This window comes from Mauremys reevesii, linkage group 4 (assembly GCF_016161935.1).
Source record: "Mauremys reevesii isolate NIE-2019 linkage group 4, ASM1616193v1, whole genome shotgun sequence".
In the NCBI taxonomy this organism is placed as follows: domain Eukaryota; kingdom Metazoa; phylum Chordata; order Testudines; family Geoemydidae; genus Mauremys; species Mauremys reevesii.
In genome coordinates, this window is record NC_052626.1 from 68,235,326 (window position 1) to 68,254,562 (window position 19,237).

The 19,237-nt window shown below is 43.1% G+C and overlaps 1 protein-coding gene across 21 annotated transcripts in view; it reads right to left on the reverse strand.

Moving 5' to 3' along the window:
- The window catches only part of RAD51B (RAD51 paralog B), a 723,435-nt gene that overhangs the window by 196,601 nt on the left and 507,597 nt on the right, over positions 1 to 19,237 (reverse strand). Inside the window, exon 13 of one of the 21 annotated variants that reach the window (XM_039533739.1) lies at positions 13,212 to 13,245. The exons of the other annotated variants lie outside the window; for them this stretch is intronic. Coding sequence (XP_039389673.1) covers positions 13,240 to 13,245 — 6 coding nt within the window. The 3' untranslated portion in view covers positions 13,212 to 13,239. Of the gene's footprint in view, positions 1 to 13,211; positions 13,246 to 19,237 lie in introns of those variants that run through there. 21 annotated transcript variants of the gene reach the window in all.

Below are 19,237 nucleotides of genomic sequence, written 5' to 3' on the forward strand. Positions count from 1 at the left end.
GTTAACCACTAAGTGGCAGGTAGAGATCTAATCCATAAAACACAATTTTTGTTTCAAAACCAACATTCCAACAGCCCATACTATGCATGGGAGTGGGCAACAATCTAGGAATGAATGTTTAAGCTTACAGAGTATTCTGTTTCAGTTAGTGGTGGCTGAAAAAAAATCACAAGATCTTTATTTTACATTTCAAAAAGGACTAAGGTTTGAGTCCTTAGCATTTCAAAAGTATTTATCTTGCAAGTCTGAAAAAATCTCAGTAAAATCCTTCCCCTCCCTTAAGCTAAGCACAGTCATTTTCATACCAATTGCCTTTCTACAGAAAGTTAGAGTGGGTGGGGGTCAACATATGGCTTAGATTGGAATTCTCACTGCAACATTAACCATGGAGACACAACCAGCTCCTCCATAACAGCAGCAGAGAAGGAGCAGACAAAGCTGGAGGAGTGTGGCTAAAGTGATCAGATGTTCAAACAAACAACTCTGCAGTCACAAATCCATGGATTTTCATATTTGGACTTCTTTAGATTCTGCATCCCAAAATCCCAGTTGGAGCTTAGTACTTCATTTTCAGACCTGAGTGCTAAGTTGCCTCAGTATTGAGTATTCAAGGAAGTGGTCACTCCCAAGGTGGTTATTTGCCAGCTTGTCCAGCTCTACACTCCTTCCAACGCTTCACTTTTTTGTTAGAGAGGCTGCTTTGAAGAAGGAGGGATGGTCACTGCTTGAAGCTCCCTTAAATTAGTTGCTGTAAAACCTTCCTCTGACTTAACTTTGCTCTCTGACCATATCCTGATCCAAGTAAAACTATCTCAAGGGATGATTGCTTGGCAGTGGAATTCTTCACTCCACCAGCTTTGGAGTAGACTACTTGCACGCAGTGCTGACTGGGATTTGGATAAGGTTTCAGACAGTGGTTCTGGAACTATGGAGCACCGGAAGTGCTATCGCATCTCCTGGCTTGAAGTAGTAATAACAAACAACAAATACATGGTCTCCATGGTTTCCATTATCAGCACCCCACTATAAAAATTGTTCCAACACCCATGATTCCAGAAGCCATAAAGTAATGGCACTGGACCCAGCCCTGTCATGCAAATACTGCTCAAAACAATGACAAAAAGCATCACCACCAGTTTTGGCTTTCCTCTGTGAGCATGCAGCATGGCTTTAGCATTGTGTGTGATGCAGAGGGTCACTTCAAAGCACAAGAAAGAACAAAAAGACTCAAGCAGCATCTAGCTTCCCCGCTATTCTCACTGCAGGCCTCGAACTGGTCTCAACCAGCTGCTTATAACCAGTTTGGGCTCAGGAAGGCCCTATTTCTCCACAGCACCACTGGCAGTACATAAGGAAGAATAATCTACAACCAATGGCAGAGGAAAGGGAACTTATAACTCAGTGTTAAGCCTCTTAGAAAGTGAACTGAGGCTCCACTGAGATTTTATTTCACAGCCTGGCAGATTTAATACTGTCCATTGGATCAAAGGCACAATGCACTCTTTCTTAATTCTTGCTGAGCTCTTCATTGCTCTCCAAATGGCAGGAGGGCTGCAACGTCGTCTTAGGTCAGTCATTAAATACAAGGAGCCCAGTCCAGAAATTCACCAGGCACCAAATGCCAGGGTGAGACTCTGTCATCCTCCTAGAGCATAACTTCTGACCCTTTTAATTCCCCTTCACGCCCCTGTCCCTTAATACTCTAAAGGAAGAAGCACTGCAGTTGATGTACAAACCCCTGCTGTAATGACTAGTAAAAAGGGCAGCTCCACGTTGGCGCTGATCCTGCCTTCATCTCACTGCATTCATTGTCCATGAGAACAGAAGCTGGATTAGAAGGGGGTTTAGAGTCAGCAGGGCAATAAGATTAATAACTGCTCTGAGGTTCATTCATGATCAATTGAGTGTGTGTGAATCTAGGGAGGACCTTCTCTAAACAATGTGTGGTACTGGCAATGGCAGTTATGGGACAGGAAATGTTACTTTGAGGTACAAGTGAAACAACTCGATAAACTAGGCCTACCAAATGCTGTTTTGCTTGCACAGATCCACTAGCATTCACCCCAAAAGATCACTATGTGCCTGATCCTTCCCCACTGAAGTTAATAGGAGCTTTACCATTCCCTTCAATGGGCACAGGATCAAGCCCTAGAAAAGAGAAGGGGAGGATTACTGTCTGGAACTTTTCACTTTGAAGCAATTGGTTCAAAGACTTGCTAATGAGACGAGCAATTTATCTTAACAGGTTTGAAATAATTTAGCTACTTACAGATGCCAACCATTCTGAACCTTATAGGATCATCCTGATTGCAACAGATTTGTCCTAATGTCATATCCTGCAAGTTGCAATGATTTCCAAAACTATTTCATGCCAGCATAATATTGGCACGTTATGACATCATATAGTGACATGATAACCTTATGTCTTGATGCGGTCACTCTGTATTGTGATATGATGTCACTGTGATATTGCACAACTGTATGATGACAATTTTGCCATGACACCACGGTGAGATGAGACAACATAATGGATTTATCCTAAAGAACGAACTGCTGTATGTGTTAACCCTAAATAAGTCCAAACATTGTGGTACAACTGGCAGGACCTCCTTGAAGGTAGGGGGCATTTCACTCTTTTATCTTTGCCAAAGGAGGTATTAAATGAAGGTCAACCAAAAATTAAAATGCCCTCAAAATATTAATTATTCAAAATTATTCAATTAATTTGTGTATGACTTAATAAGCACGGACTGATCACAAATATGATTATTTAATGACAGTTGCTTTTTGATCTGGGTGTATTGTTGTGACTGGTCAGGTAAATCACATAGTATTGCTTCTCTTTCCTGACTGGACGACATATAAGAATTCCAATGTGAATTCTCACACACGCGACTATAAAATACAGTTTTCACAGATGATCATGTATGTGATTGTGAAATTTGTTTTCTATGGGAAGTCATGCCAATAAAATGTGATTGCTCAGCTGTTTTTATTAAATCATAGAATCATAGAACTTAAGATCAGAAGGGACCATTATGATCATCTAGTCTGACCTCCCGCAAGATGCAGGCCACAAAAGCTGACCCACCCACTCCTGAAATAATTCTCTCCCTTGACTCAGCTGTTGAAGTGCCCAAATCCTGATTTAAAGACTTCAAGTAGCAGATAATCCTCCAGCAAGCGACACCTGCCCCATGCTGCGGAGGAAGGCGAAAAACCTCCAGGGTCACTGCCAATCTACCCTGGAGGAAAATTCCTTCCCAACCCCAAATATGGCGATCAGCTGAACCCCGAGCATGCGGGCAAGACTCTCCAGCCAGACACTCAGGAAAAAGACTTTCAATATCCCAACATTGACCCTCGGTACTAATTACCAGTGGTCGCACGTTATTGACCTATTGACTAAATCACGTTATCCTATCAAACCATTCCCTCCATAAACTTATCAAGCTTAATCTTAAAGCCAGAGAGGTCCTTCGCCCCCACTGTTTCCCTCGGTAGGCTGTTCCAGAATTTCACTCCCCTGATGGTTAGAAACCTTCGTCTAATTTCAAGCCTAAACTTCCCGACTGCCAATTTATATCCATTTGTTCTCATGTCCACATTATTACTGAGCTGAAATAATTCCTCTCCCTCCCTGGTATTTATCCCTCTGATATATTTAAAGAGTGCAATCATATCTCCTCTCAACCTTCTTTTGGTTAAGGAAAACAAACCGAGCTTCTCAAGTCTCCTTTCATACGACAGGCTTTCCATTCCTCGGATCATTCTAGTGGCTCTTCTTTGCACCCGTTCCAGTTTGAATTCATCCTTCTTAAACATGGGAGACCAAAACTGCACACAGTACTCCAAATGAGGTCTCACCAACGCCTTGTATAACGGGACTAGCACCTCCTTATCTCTACTAGAAATACCTCGCCTAATGCATCCCAAGACCGCATTAGCTTTTTTAACGGCCACATCACATTGCCGACTCATAGTCATCCTGCGATCAACCAGGACTCCGAGGTCCTTCTCCTCTTCCATTACTTCCAACTGGTGCATCCCCAGCTTATAACTAAAATTCCTGTTAGTCATCCCTAAATGCATAACCTTACACTTCTCACTATTGAATTTCATCCTATTACTAATACTCCAGTTTACAAGGTCATCCAAATCTCCCTGGAGGATATCCCGATCCTTCTCCGAATTGGCAATACCTCCCAACTTTGTGTCATCCGCAAACTTTATCAGCCCACTCCTACTTTTGGTTCCGAGGTCAGTGATAAATAGATTGAATAAGATCGGACCCAAAACCGAACCTTGAGGAACTCCACTGGTAACCTCCCTCCAACCCGACAGATCACCTTTCAATACGACCCGCTGCAGTCTCCCCTTTAACCAGTTCCTTATCCACCTCTGGATTTTCATTTCGATCCCCATCTTTTCCAATTTAACCAGTAATTCTTCATGCGGTACCGTATCAAACGCCTTACTGAAATCAAGATATATTAGATCCACCGCATTTCCCTTGTCTAAAAAATCTGTTACTTTCTCAAAGAAGGAGATCAGGTTGGTTTGGCACGATCTACCTTTCAGAAACCATGTTGTAATTTGTCCCAATTGCCATTGACCTCAAGGTCCGTAACTACTCTCTCCTTTAATATTTTTCCATGACTTTACATACTACAGATGTTAAACTAACAGGCCTGTAGTTACCCGGGTCACTTTTTTTCCCCTTCTTGAAAATAGGAACTATATTAGCTAATCTCCAGTCAAACGGTACAACCCCCGAGTTTAGAGATTCGTTAAAAATTATCGCTAACGGGCTTGCAATTTCACTCGCCAATTCCTTTAATATTCTAGGATGAAGATTATCCGGGCCGCCGGAGTTACTACCGTTAAGCTGTTCAAGTTTGGCTTCTACCTCGGATACTGTAATTTCCAACCCCGCACCTTCATTCCCATCAGTCACTCTGCCACTATTCCTAAGCCCTTCATTAGCCTCATTAAAGACCGAGGCAAAATATTCATTTAGATATTGTGCCATGCCTAGCTTATCCTTAATCTCCACTCCGTTTACAGTTTTAAGCGGTCCCACTTCTTCTTTCTTGGTTTTCTTCCTATTTATATGGCTAAAAAACCTTTTACTATTGGTTTTAATTCCCTTCGCAAGGTCCATCTCTACCCGGCTTTTGGCCTTTCTCACTGCATCCCTACACCCTCTGACCTCAATAAGGTAGGTTTCTTTGCTGATCCCTCCCATCTTCCACTCCTTGTACGCTTTCTGTTTTTTCTTAATCACCCCTCTGAGACGCTTGCTCATCCAGCTCGGTCTAAAACTGCTACCTAAGGACCGTTTTCCCTTTCTCGGGATACAGGCCTCTGACAGCTCCTGCAACTTCAACCTGAAATAATCCCAGGTGTCTTCCGCCTTTAGATCCCTAAATATGTTAGTCCAATCCACTTCCCTAACTAGTCGCCTTAATTTAGTAAAGTTAGCCCTTTTGAAATCGTAAACCTTAGTCTCAGATGCAATTTTGTTTATCCTTCCATTTATTTTGAACCGAATTAGCTCATGATCACTCGAGCCAAGGTTGTCCCCTACAACCATTTCCTCAACAAGGTCCTCACTACTCACCAAAACCAAATCTAAAATGGCATCCCCCCTCGTCGGTTCAGCAACTACTTGATGAAGGAATTCATCAGCTATCACATCTAGGAAAAGCTGAGCCCTATTATTATTACTAGCATTTGTTCCCCAGTCTATATCCGGGAAGTTAAAGTCTCCCATGATCATACAGTTCCTATTAGTATTTACCTCCTTAAAAACATTAAAGAGTTCTCTATCCATATCCAGGCTAGATCCCGGCAGTCTATAGCACACCCCAATCACTATCCCAGGGGAGGCTCCAGTAGTTTTCTTCCCTAATGTGACCATTGCCCAAACAGACTCCGTATTATCCATTCCATTACTAGTTATTTCATTACAGTTTACCTCATTATTAATTAAATATTAATAGAAAATGTTGTGCAGTATCTGCACATGTTTTTCATGTAGTTCCCAAAGTAGCACCCCAAAGCAATGCTTCCTGAACACACTGACTGATGGGAGCTGTGGAGGTAAGGTCTTTTCTGCAAACAATGTCACAGCTTAAGTATACTTGGTGTTTCAACATACGGCCACACAGATGGATTTTTTGGGCAACCCAGCTCTGTTGGTAATCAAAGCCCTCCTATATACAGGGCAAGGCGTGGTGATGGTTGCTAATGTGGGAACAACATAGAACACCAAGTGATTATCTAGAGAGATGATACTATTTTATATTTATACTGTATAGCACTTTGTCCTGGAGCATTCCAAAGCAGTTTACAAACTACATAAAGGAATCACTACATCCTTCACTGAAATGCAGCCATTTCTGTGGTGGAATGCAATGGCTGTTTAACAGTGCACAGCAACACTACACAACAGTTTAGGATAGGAAGTGAAAAGAATAGTGTATCCAATTGAAAATCGCATGGGGGATTTATGATGTAGAATGTAATTCTCCAAACTTATATCTGAATGGTTAATAGTTGGGGGAAAGTGCTATGGGATCTTTAATCACCACATGTGGTCAAGACCCTGGTTTAACAGCTCATCTGAAACGTGACACCTCCATCCACCCAGTGGCCCCAACACAATGCAGAGACACTTAGAAGAGAGAAGACAAAGGAGGGAGAGACTAGATGGGCTTGTGCCATCCAAAGTATGGTTTTGGCAAGGTTGTGCCTGGCACCACAAACTCAGACCACCTGAGCAATTTATATTGGAGTCACGGAGAAAGGCATATGGAAAACTAGTATAATTAAAAAACAAAACAAATAATAAAAGCAGTAAAAACCCACAGACCCTTGATTCCATTTCCCAAAGTGCCAGTGGCTTCTCTAGGCTTTTCATGTATTGTTGGTGATCTACATAAGAACGGCCATACTGGGTCAGACCAAAGGTCCATCTAGCCCAGTATCTTGTCTTCTAACAGTGGCTGTTGCCAGGTTCCCCAGAGAGAATGAACAGAAAGTCATCAAGTGATCCATCCCCTGTCACCCATTCCCAGCTTCTGGCAAACAGAGGCTTGTATTATTTTGACTGAGACCCTCAGCTAAGTCTTTGTAGTAATTTTCAGTTCTCTTCTCTCACTGACTCATGCTCACAACTCCCTCGTAGCATTCATGGGAAATACACATATACACTGAGGAGAGAATGGACCCCTTAGAATAAGACATGATAACATACAGATCATTGGATGAGACTGGTAGTTAGATATGTAGTCTTTAATCACTACAGTGGGTCATTGGTTTAAAACTAGACAAGGCCAGCACAGTAACCAAAAGGTGTTACTACCTGATGACTGTCAGGCAGCCTATATGAAATGATCTGGGTGTTTTTTTAACTTGGACAGATGTGTACATCAGATCACCACCACAACTGGCACTAACTGTCCCCCTTCATAGCAGTTTCTGGACTGACTGGGCTATGGAGACATCACCTCTCACTCCTAGATGTGGTCCCTCCACACTTTAGGATTGAGACAAGTTAACAGGGCAATGAGGAGAAGCCTGCTCTGCTGTTCTGTTGATAAACAGAAGAATACATCAGCCTCCAAGGCAGTCATACCAGCATTAAAGTTACTTAAAAAAATTAAAAGGGACAGATGGTAGGAAATCTAAGAATGCTGATACTCCTGAGAAGGGACGTGAGACTTGGGTCATTTGTAAAAATAGCCAGAATTATGTCTGTAGCTTGAGCAATACTCAATTTTTCAGTTTAAAAGGGTCCTCCGAGGCAGCAGCTTCCACTTACCTATCCCAAGCTTTCCTACGGAGCATGGGAAAATAAGCCCATTGTGTCTGAGGGCTTTGAAAGGGAAAGGAGGCTTGTGGGGAGGAAGCAGGGAGAGGGAAGTTAGATCTCAGCTTGAAGGATGGAATTAAACAGAAAACAAACACACATCATCCCCCTCCAACAGACACACACACACACACAGCCCTTAAACTCCGAGTGAACTTCGAAATCCAAGACGGGGCTGGGTTGAGGAGCCGGTGCTTAAAAAAAACTTTGTAAGAAAAAAGCTGACTCTGTGTGTGTGTGTGTGTGTGTGTGTGTGTGTGTGTGTGTGTGTGTGTGTGTGTGTGTCACACAAGCGGTTCAGGAAAAGAGAGCTGTCAAAAGCCCAGCCCAGTGTCTGGCTTTTTTGTTTCTGGTGAGGATTTTATAAATATTTGGAAGGTTGCAAGGGGGATGGGGGAAGGAGGCGAGATAACTTTTGGGCCCTCACAGCACAGCAGTTTTCAAGGCCTGCTTTTCATTAGTATCGCCTAGCAACCAACTCATCTGCTGCAAATCTCATCACGCCCCAGCAAAGCATCCAAGGCACGCTAATCTTTTCATTTAATAGCAAAGCTGCTGTAATCTTTCTTCCTTTTCTCTTCTTAAACAGCAGACAACAATAACAACAACGATAAAAAAAGAATCCAGCCCTGTTCTTCCTGCTACCCTCCCCTGACCAACTCTCACTGATCTAGCGCTTTGCTGAGTTCCCACGTATGACCTGTGTGTGTGTGTTCTGACTGATAAGTACCATCTGCAAAGGGAAGCTTCAGTCCACTTTACTTTTTGTGCCATGCACGTTGGAAGGGAGGGAGTATTTTGCTGGCTCTGTGCTGAGAGAGGGAGGCAGGGAGACAGCAATCAGTAGTTAGAATAGCTTAAACCAAACTCTGGCTTCAGATACTATAACTGAGACTCCCCAGCAAGCAGGAGAGAACTGGTTTCATCTGGCATGTGTGTATGTGCGCACAAAGGAGCACCGTATCCCCTTCTGAACTGGAGTGAGCCTTGCACTGTAGCTGATGCGTTCTATCAACAGCCAGCTGCAAAACAAGGCAATGCTATGGAATCTCCCTGGGCTTTGCCCATATCACTGCTGAAAATGTCACCCCTTAGTAGGGGGAAGTGGTCAAACAAAATAAGATTTGTCCTGAGTATCTGCCCAGAAATCAAACCCAGCTCCAAAATTTCCAATTTTTTTTTTATTTTTTTTTTTGCATTTGACATTTAAGATAAATCCCCCCTGCCTCATTTTCAAGCATCTCTGAACTTTCAGATTCCAAAGGGAAGCACAAATATACCACAAAACAGGCCAAACTCACAGTATTTCTGAGCTGGTCAGAGGCAAGAAGGACCTAAAATCTTACAGGAAACTCTGGTCTCATGAGATTTCTGGCCTTGCTTTTGCAGATGAAAGAGAGTCAGATACTCAAGGGTCCATGACACTTTCCCCTCATCTCCTCTCTCCTACCACCTCCTGGATATTTTTAAATGTCCCTCCCTCCCAAAATAATGAAGCTTTAAAGTGCTATTCTGAGGCTTACTCCACATTCCCTGATATCCTGCCCCCTGCCCAGCTGCATGCAGAATCTTCCTGAATAACTATCGCCATGTTTGGAACGATTCAGCAATTTCAGTTGTCTCCCCTTCCCCTTGGAGCTATCTGAAATTTCCCCAAGCTCAAGGCTGGCAGCATTTCTTGAGGAAGATGCTATAAGGGACTTCAAAATCCTTATGCAGGGCTTAAGTCACTTGGAACAATAAGATATTTGCAATATCAGATGAAAATGAGGGCAGGATCAGTTTATATCAGTTAGGTAGAAACACAGAGAGACTTGGACTCTAAGGAATCTGGGCTAAAATTGGGGTACTGTAGTGCCAATGAAAGAGCAAATAAGTGTGTGAGGAGTGGGGGGGAGGATTCTGAAATTGTGGAAGATGCTTCATGGATTTCAAATAAGATTGCACACTTTACACTACAGTAGACTCTTCAAACCCTGCAAGGAAGAGACCCCTCGGATCACCACGTAGATCAAAGTAGCGGGCTTATAGTCATCATCTATTGCAGGCTCTCCATGACAGCAAAGTCCTGACAGGCAGCCCTGCCAATAGAACATTCTAGAGCCAAATCAACAGGATGGCTGCACAACCCGGGGAGAGAACCCTGAGGAAGCTCAACCAATCTCAGCTATATCCTCTGGCAACCACTTCAAAAGGTTTCATGGAGCGGAGCGCTCACAAGGAAATGAAACAAGACCCTTCATGCACCATTTATTGCGCCTCACAGGGAAAAACTGCCAGGTTTTGAAAAACACATCCACCTCCTCCCTCCAAACAAACTTCAGCGCTACCAGCTTCAGCACTCCTTATGCTGCAAACTTTTCCACAGTCATCAATCAGGTGAAAGCCCTTTCCCCTGTGCACATACTGTGCTCTGCAACCATTATGGGCTGGCTCTACTCCCACAACCAACTGGAGACAGGGAAGCTCCAAATACTTTCTACAGGAAAGGAAATACAAACTTTGCCTTGGTTGTTTAATTTTTTTTTAAAGTATTTCTTGATCCTCATTGGTTCACTTGTTGACATGGAGTTATATACTGCACATCGATAACTCACGTTTAAAGGGACAGTGTTGAGATGAACATTTTAACAATTTCCTTCACTCGTATTACTAGTGACCCCGTAGATGATTAAAAAGCTAACTGATTTTTCACCACTGAAGCAAGGTTTTGTGGTCACTGGAGGGGCAGAACATTTGGGACTCTTGGGAGGGGCAAATCCCCTGTCTCACCTCCTCTTGCCAGGAACTTGTGCTTCTTCCTCTTCTATCAGTTCTTGATCCCTTCCCAAGATTATGAACTTAGGAGTGTAAAATCAGTTCAGCTTGCGGTGGGTAAGACGTAGCATGAAAGCCAAAGCAACTCTGTGCAGGGAGGCAGGGCTAGATGCCAAAAGAGGACAAGTGGGAAGTACAATGCCATTCAGTAACCAATGTGGACATGCCACTGTTCCCCACACCTCCTTTTTTTTTTTTTGGAGTGAAGTACCGTGATTGCCCTTTAAAAGTTTCTTCTGTTTTGAAAGGTTCTGCTAGCCTGAGAGATATGCCTTATGCTGAAAATGGGGAATACCAGTTGAATTGGTAATTTCTCTCAGACCAGGAGAAATATTTTAAGTGCATCCACTGTATTAGTAAAATGGCAGCTCTCACTAAGAGAAACCTAGGTGACATTCAGTTATGAGACAAGCATTTCTAAAACAGCGTTGAAAAAATCCTCTCTCTCTCTCTCTCTCATACACACACTTGCAACTAACCATTGCAATTTTTATTTTATTAAACCACTGAGAATACAGCTTTCAGAGTATTTTGGAGTTAGAGAGGAAAATGTTTGTTAAGTTGGCAGAATATTAGCTGAAAGCAGGAAGGCACTTGAAGCCAGTTAAACAAGGTTACACAGGTGCTGCTGCTTCAAACTGAAGAAAAAATAAATGATCACATGTTTGAGAAAAATAATCTAATATTCGGGACTCTTACTGCATGCATGTCAAACCACAAGCTTGCTTCAGCAGTGCTGCCCTCCTTTAACTAGCCAAACATCACACTGACATTCTTTTGTGAGTTGTGGTTTAGAGACACTGCCATATGCAAAACTGAGGTCTGCACAGTTCTTAGAACCAGTAACTATTTGTGTACATTCTGGTAAACTTTTAGACAATCATGCCAAGGTAAATCTAACATGCTAATGGGTCTGAGCTTTGGGATAGGTTTTACAGTCTCCTAAGATTTCACAGTTGTCATTTAAAACTGTTCCCACCCCCACAAATCAAGACAGTTTCAGTTTCTGGTGAAAAAGTAGGAAGATGAGAAGAGTTTAAAAGCTGCCATTATCATAACACAAAACCTTAGAATAACAGGAGTTTGGAGCAAGCTTGACTACTATTATCACTTGAAATGGACTCAAACCAAACCCTATATCTGAGCACCCCCAAACTTTAGAGAAACTTCGATCTGGGATGGGGCACAAATCTAGTCATCACCAAGGAAACAGATGCCTCCAGCCCCAAACTGTATGTTTACTACTGCTATCACATTTCTTAAACAGATGAGCTATCCTTTGTGGGTACATCTAAACTGCAGCTAGGAGCAAGCCTCCCAGACCAGGCAGACAGACTCACACTAATGGGGCTGGAGCTAGTGCGCTAAAAATAGCAGTGTGAGTATTGTGGCTCCAGCAGAGACTCGGGTTAGCCAACCAAGCTCAAGCCAAGGGGGCTCAGGTGGGCTTCAGAGCCCAAGCTCCCACCCAAACCACTAAGTCCACACTTAGTGCACTAACTCAAGCCTCACCAGAATGAATTTGCCTACCACCACTGGGAGGCTTGGGCCCAGCTGCAGTGCAGACATACTCAGAGAGACAGATATGATCTTACAGAGGAAACACAAAAACTGAAAGTTGATTTGGCACAGAAATAAGTCTAAATTAACCTTTAAAATTATTTCTGGCTCACACAAAGTCTTCCTACTTTTTATGTGCCTGATCCCTCAAAATGCACTGTTCTGGGAGGTCAAAGATACAAGAAAACTCAGGGTATGTCTTCACTAGCCACGTTAAAGTGCTGCCATGGCACTTTAACGTGGCTGTGCAGTCGCAGCACCAGCGCTGGAAAAAACCACCCCCACGAGGGGAGTAGTTCCCAGCGCTGGTGCACTGTCTACACTGCCACTTTACAGCGCTCCCTCCCCACACACCCCTCCTCTGAGGTCCCTCCTTTTGCAAAGGATCATTTAGCATAGGGAAAACAAAGCACAACAAAAGCAGGATTACTTGGGCAAATCTTTTACTAAAGCCTGACCCCAGATGCACAGTACTTTCCTTCTTAACTTGTGTAAATTTGATTTTAAACATTAACTTTAACAAAAATTTTAAATCGGTTTTAAAGTTAATTTAGAGATGGTAAAAGGTGCAGCTCTGACAGCCCTGGAGACAGAGCTCCTCTCTTTATCCACAGAACAGGTACCACATGGATAGACCAGCAGCACCGGCTTCCCCAAAACATTGCTCTGCCAATGTGTGTCACCCCAGAGGGACCAGGACTATAGGTGAGAGGGGAAGGCAGTTTCCATGACCCATTCAGTCCCTGACCTCACTACTGAGACTGACAAAAAGGACATCACTACTAACTGTGGTGGTGTATATTTGTGCCATGGCCTCTTGCCCACTAAGAGCTGGAGTGAGATCCCCTAATTAATTTCACCTTACCTACTGGACAGCCACCAGACAGTTGTGAGTCTTGTGCAGAATTGTAACTATTTTATTGTAATGATCTTATTCTTCACATAGGTGTGGAGTCATTAGTTAGGAATCCTCCAGTCTTTTACTTTCAGTTCTAATGAGACACAGAAACAGAGTTCTAGGTTCTATACTTGACAGTCTTTAGTAGCTATTTCACAGCTGTCTAGTCATATATGGCAGTGCTGGGTTAGTTCTTGTACAATGAAGTGAGCTAGATGAGCAACCCCACTTTGGAGTACCAATTGTTCACCTTGACCCACTTACTAAGATGGGAAAGAGAGTGTGCCCCAGTTGGAGGTCTGTTTTTTTCTCTAGCTGGGTCCTCCTTCCTCCTAAAAGGGACAGAGTTACAGGACCTAGCTCCTTTAAAGGATCGGTCCTTTTTTAGCACCTTAATTTTAACACGATGAGAGAGGTTGCTGATATCTACAAGTTTTAGAGCAGGCTTGGGCATGAAACAGTTTAGATAGTAGAGAGCTAAAGTGGGTGCACAATCTCTCCTCTCATCTACTATTCCACTAAAATCTCTTCCCTTTTAAGCAGCCTACATATTTAAGATCTCTTTAAAAAGAGTCTCTGATGTACAATGTGACTCCTAGTGGGGAGTTACAGCTGTGCATCAAGTGTAAAATACAAAGGGCAAAATGCAGAGGAAATGGGTAAAGTGTCTTAAGTTGGACCCCCAACACTAATTTATAATCCCTTACACATAGGTAAAGTAGATACAGGTCCATCTAAAGGAGTCTAACAAAGCATAATGGAGAATGAAAGTTAGTGTGAGTGTGTGTAGAGGGGGATGTTGTCTAACCTACACCATCTTACACATCATCTCTGAGCTTGGCTCATGGAATCCTACATATTTGTTTCTTATTTCTAAAATAGGTTTCATCAGGGTTTCTCGAACAGGGGTCGCCACTTCTGTAGGGAAAGCCCCTGGCGGGTGCATTTACCTGCCCCGTCCACAGGTCCGTCCGATCACGGCTCCCACTGGCTGCGGATCGCTGCTCCGGGTCAATGGGAGTTCCTGGAAGAGGCAGCCAGTACGTCCCTCGGCCCGCGCTACTTCCAGCAACTCCCATTGGCCCGGAGCAGCGATCCGCAGCCAGTGGGAGCCGCAATTGGCCGGACCTGTGGACGGGGCAGGTAAACGCACCCGCCCGGCCTGCCAGGGGCTTTCCCTACAGAAGTGGTGACCCCTGTTTGAGAAACCCTGGGTTTCATGGTTTGTATAGAAGGTTGTTCCCATTTTCTTGTCTTTCCTTCATCACAACACAGGCAGTTGTGGTCTGATCCAATGCCCACTTAAGTCAATGGAAAAACTTGCACTGCCTTCAAGGGACATTGGATCATGCCTTTGCTGAACAAGGTAAAAAAGCAAAAGCGAAATGGCTAAGAGCTGGATTGTAGGGAGCACCCAAAGAATCATAATTAATGGCAGTAAACTACTGCATGGAGAAATGATTAGTGAGGTACCACATAGAGTTTAGAGCTCAAACCTGCTGTCTAGTGTTCAGCATTGACTGGGAAATGGAATTAGCTGTGTAGCGCCCACATCTACTGGTGACATATGATAAGACACAAAATAGTTGACACAGTGGAGGATATAGTAACACTGGTCCTTGGCATATAAATTAAATCAACTTAGAGTCCTTTATAGGCATCAGTAAAGTGGGTGTATGTTAGTCTAAGGGAGTCTAACTGAATATAAGGCTTGTGAAAGTTTAACTAAAGGTGATATTTTAACTGGTGCAAATCCTAGTGTGGACAGTTTTATTCTGGGACATGTTAAAACTAAACCATAATAAGTGCGTCCACACAGTGGGTTAACTGGTGCAAATTTTCCATGTAGACAAGGCCTTTGTGACTCCAGGGGGCCAAATTTTGTATTAATATACATGCTGTGCACCTCCATGGAAGTCACCAAGTATGCAGGAGATGTAAACCTGAAAAGAATTTGCCCCTATACAAGGGAGCATAGGGTGAGTCTAAATTGGCGTAGCAGACCTTAAAGTACCAAACATCTACAAAAACTCTTGTACTACTAGGCAACCATTCCAAAGGCAAATCCATTGGCAGCAGTGCACAGGAAGCATTCCCTCCTCCCTCTCCACTGTACCTGTTCTCTTCATGCTTGTGAACTGGCCCTTTAAGGAAATTTACAAGAACCTTGGTCTCCCAGCACTTCAAAGAGCAGGAGTCTTGTACATTTCAATATCCTGCCTGCTGGAAAGAATGGAGTGGAGCTGGCTGCGGGTGTGGGGGAGGAGAAAGGAAGTGCCTGTGATCTAGACTATAACTGGTACATACAGTAGGTCTAATTCTTGCCCTATCAGCCTTGACGCAATGTGTCCCTTTCCTTCAGCTACTTTAGATAAACAGGAAAGAAAAAAAAATCAAATCACTGTTTGCCAAATGAAAAAGGACCAAACTAGTTAGGAGAGAAACCCTTATTGTTAAGTGTTCTAAAGGGGATTTCGAACAATAGAGAATGAAATATACTGTATGGAAAATAAGGGTCTGAAGAATGGAACTGCCACTGCTACTATGATCAGCTCATATAAACACCACCAAAAAGTAGATAGCAGTTTTCTTGAAAGTTATGATATAAGAAGAATACTTTGCAGTTCTAAAAGCAAATGTTGTCAGAAACTCTAACAGCTTTACAAACATTAATTAATTAAGCCTGTGAAGTTCATAAATATTATTATACCCATTTTGCTGAAGGAGAAAGTGAATCACGGAGGGTTGAAGCGGCCAGCCAACATCTCCAAGGCATAGCTGAGATTAGAACTCAGAAATCCTGCCTCCCATTGCCCTTCTCTAACCATTAAATTGTGTTGCCTTCCATTATTAAATATTCCTTAATTAAACTTGAATGCCTGGACTATATCCAAAAAGTAGATGGAGCCTGGTAACAAAGGCTTATGGGAATGACGTGCTCCGGCCTCCACCAGCCAATCTACTTTCCTGCTGATTTTCTGTTAAAGGTGTGGGGGAGAAAGAGTTACTACCACTAAAAAGGCACATTCTGCAGTTGAAGATTGTGAAATATGCCTCTTACCAATTATTTTTGTTTCTCTGGCCACAGGCCACAACTAAAAGTGTAATTCAGTCTTCACCTTAGAATGAGTTTGACTCTTTTGTTTTAGAGAATTCTGTTTAGTTACACACGGAAGACAGTGAGTAAAATTCACCATTGGTGCTAGTAGGCACAGCTCCAAAGAAGTCAATGTAACTTACTTATGCAAGAGGTAAGTGTGGTCCAGTGAATTTAATCTTTTATCAAGTATTTGAGTCAGATTTGATCATTTGGAGCATAGACATAAATAGGCTGAACAGATTCATTCATTTGGCCTGTTTCCCCACATTTTGTAAGTTGCTTTTTGCCTATTAATAAAAAATACCAATTTTATAAACTAATTTACCTCCTCAATCCCTCTGAAGTAGATATTATTTCCAAAATGAGTCAGAGAGGTTAAATGATTTGTCCAAGACCACTCAAAGAATTGGTAGCAGAGTTAAGATAAAAATTCAGGAGCTCCAGGTCTTAGTCATGTCATCTATTCTAGACAATAAACCACGCTGTACTCATTTAAAACCAGCTGTGTTGTATGATGCATTCACCTTTTAACAGGTTCATCCATAAAGGACTCGCTATTCCTTCCAGCTGGTCCTTCCACAGGCAGGGTTGAAAAAGTTTCCCTACCACTGCCTATGCTGTAACTGTTCTGGGGTTAAGAGAGGACTTCCAGGGCTGTTAAACCAGCACTTTCATTTTTCCTTACCCTTGACCAGTCCCACGTACAGCTGGAATTCCACTGGGCTCCCTTCATTTCTTCATGGAGCAATGGCTGCTGTCTGGGTTCTCTGCTTGTTGTCTCCTACTGGCATCCTCCCCACGCACCTCTGACCCTACACCTGTTTCCTTTTGTTAAACTCAACTGACAGCAGTATCTTTGTGGCACCTCCTCTCTGACTGGGGGGCGGGGGCAATGCTGTTCTCAGGGAGGAGCTTCCCTCCCTAAAGTGGAGGCCAATTAGGCCAGCACTTTCATTCATGAGCTACATATTGACTTTAGAAAGTTTGGAAACAACATGTTCTCCATAACATGAAGGAATGGAGAGGCTTAAAAGCAAATTCAAACCCCCAGACAGAAAATGTTTGCCTGACCATAAATCTGGGTATACTGAAGTTGCTAATTCTGACATTGCACAATCAGTAGCTAGCATACAAAAAACTGGAGACTGTGGCTCGGAGTCATCCATTTGTTAATGAAACAGGTTTTGGAAAATAAGTGTTGGCACATCATTAAAACCCCCCAACACATTCTTGTAGTAGATTGAACATTTTTCATCTGAAAATCTGACTCCTGAGAGTAACAGAATGGGCTGGTACTCAACACTGAACAGCAGACATTTGTCTGCCATTATAAATTGATTTCTGGTTGGGAGAGGATCGGGGTGGAGAGTTGATTCTGGAGCTATTTTTTATTAATCCATCATTTGAGACTGGAAATATGGTTATGCCTTAGTGTTGTGGCTCCCAATAAAAAAAGAAAGAGAAACTGAATTTTGACCAATCTGAGAATTTCAGTTTCTCCCCTCCTGAAAATTACACGACCCATGGCCCATTTTTAAAGCCAAATTTCAATCCTTTCCAGCCAGCTGTCAGGAAACCACAGAAGGTGCTCGAAAGAGCACAAGAAATGGCTGGTTCTAATCTCGAGGAAAAAAAAAAAGTGAGGGAACAAGGCAGCTACTTATGGCAGAATGTTATTTTTTCTTCAGTGCCTGCCTGCATATTTTCACAACATGTGTACTCTGTTACCCCGTCACTTCCCTGTTTTCCTTGGGTAAATATCTCCGCTTTGGCATAAAAAAAGCCCAGGGGTACTACTTGTAAGGGCTGCACTCGCCTGGATATGTTGTTTTTGAATTGAGCACACACACATCAGATACAATGGACACATTTCAAATTGGGAGTTTAGCTATTATGGATGTTGCTTTTAGCTTAACCTCTCCAGCTGCTGGAGGGCTTGTGGACGGGGTAATCCTTTGCCAGATCTAGGGCGTTCATGGAGGGCAAGCATGACAGCCCACTCTGAGAATCCAGAGCACCCAACCCTTTTCCAGTGCAAGAGATCAAGGATGTAGAAGAGCACACCAATCCACTCCAAGTACTGGGCAGGGAGGAAATCCTCCTTAGTACAGAAAGCACCCTCTCTTCGTAAAATCAAATACAAATCCTCCCCTGATCAGAGAGAAAATAGATGGGTTTGAGCTGTGGCTTTACCATCAAGCTAGCTGATAGGGGACATACAGAGAGAGAGTTCTGAATTGATTACACATTGCTCAGCCCCAATCCATGGCAAACAGCCTACAGATGCCTCTGGCAGACAAAACTAAAGGTGGATATATATATATAAAATCCTGATTTACAAGTTCTTCACAGGGAGCAAGAAATACAAAAGGAATCTTTCCCCATCTTCTAATACAATAGACACTACATCATGATTATCTATATATCATAAAGACAATCTCATCTCTCCATCTATAGTAAGTGTAGTCCTACAGAAAGAAGGGTTAGTTTAGACCTATGATCTATAGGAGGATTAGGTGCAGGATTAGGAATCAGGAAGTTCTGGATCTAATCCTGGCTCTGATACGGACTCACTTTGTGACTGGGGAAAGACACTTCACCTCTCAGCCTTAATCCCCCTCTGTAAAATGGGGATAACGATACTTTACTTCAGGACTAACCAGATAATGGGCCTGATTCTATGAAGGTATGGTGTAGTTCCTGACAGACACTTAAGTGCCCTAAACTCCCACTAACTGCAAGGAGAGTTGAGAGCAATCAATACAAGATTAGGTCCAACACTTGTAAACTGCTTTTGAACATGAAAAAGTGCTACATACATGCTAACTATTATTATGAACTGCATGGACGGCACATGAACCCCCCGTTCAGGGAGGCTAGCCCCTGGCCCCGCCTCTTTTGCCTGAGGCCTTGGCCCTTTTGCCCTCCTTCCCTGACGGAACCCCAAGCTGCCAGCCAACCCGCCCCGGGTGTCGCGGCCTACATG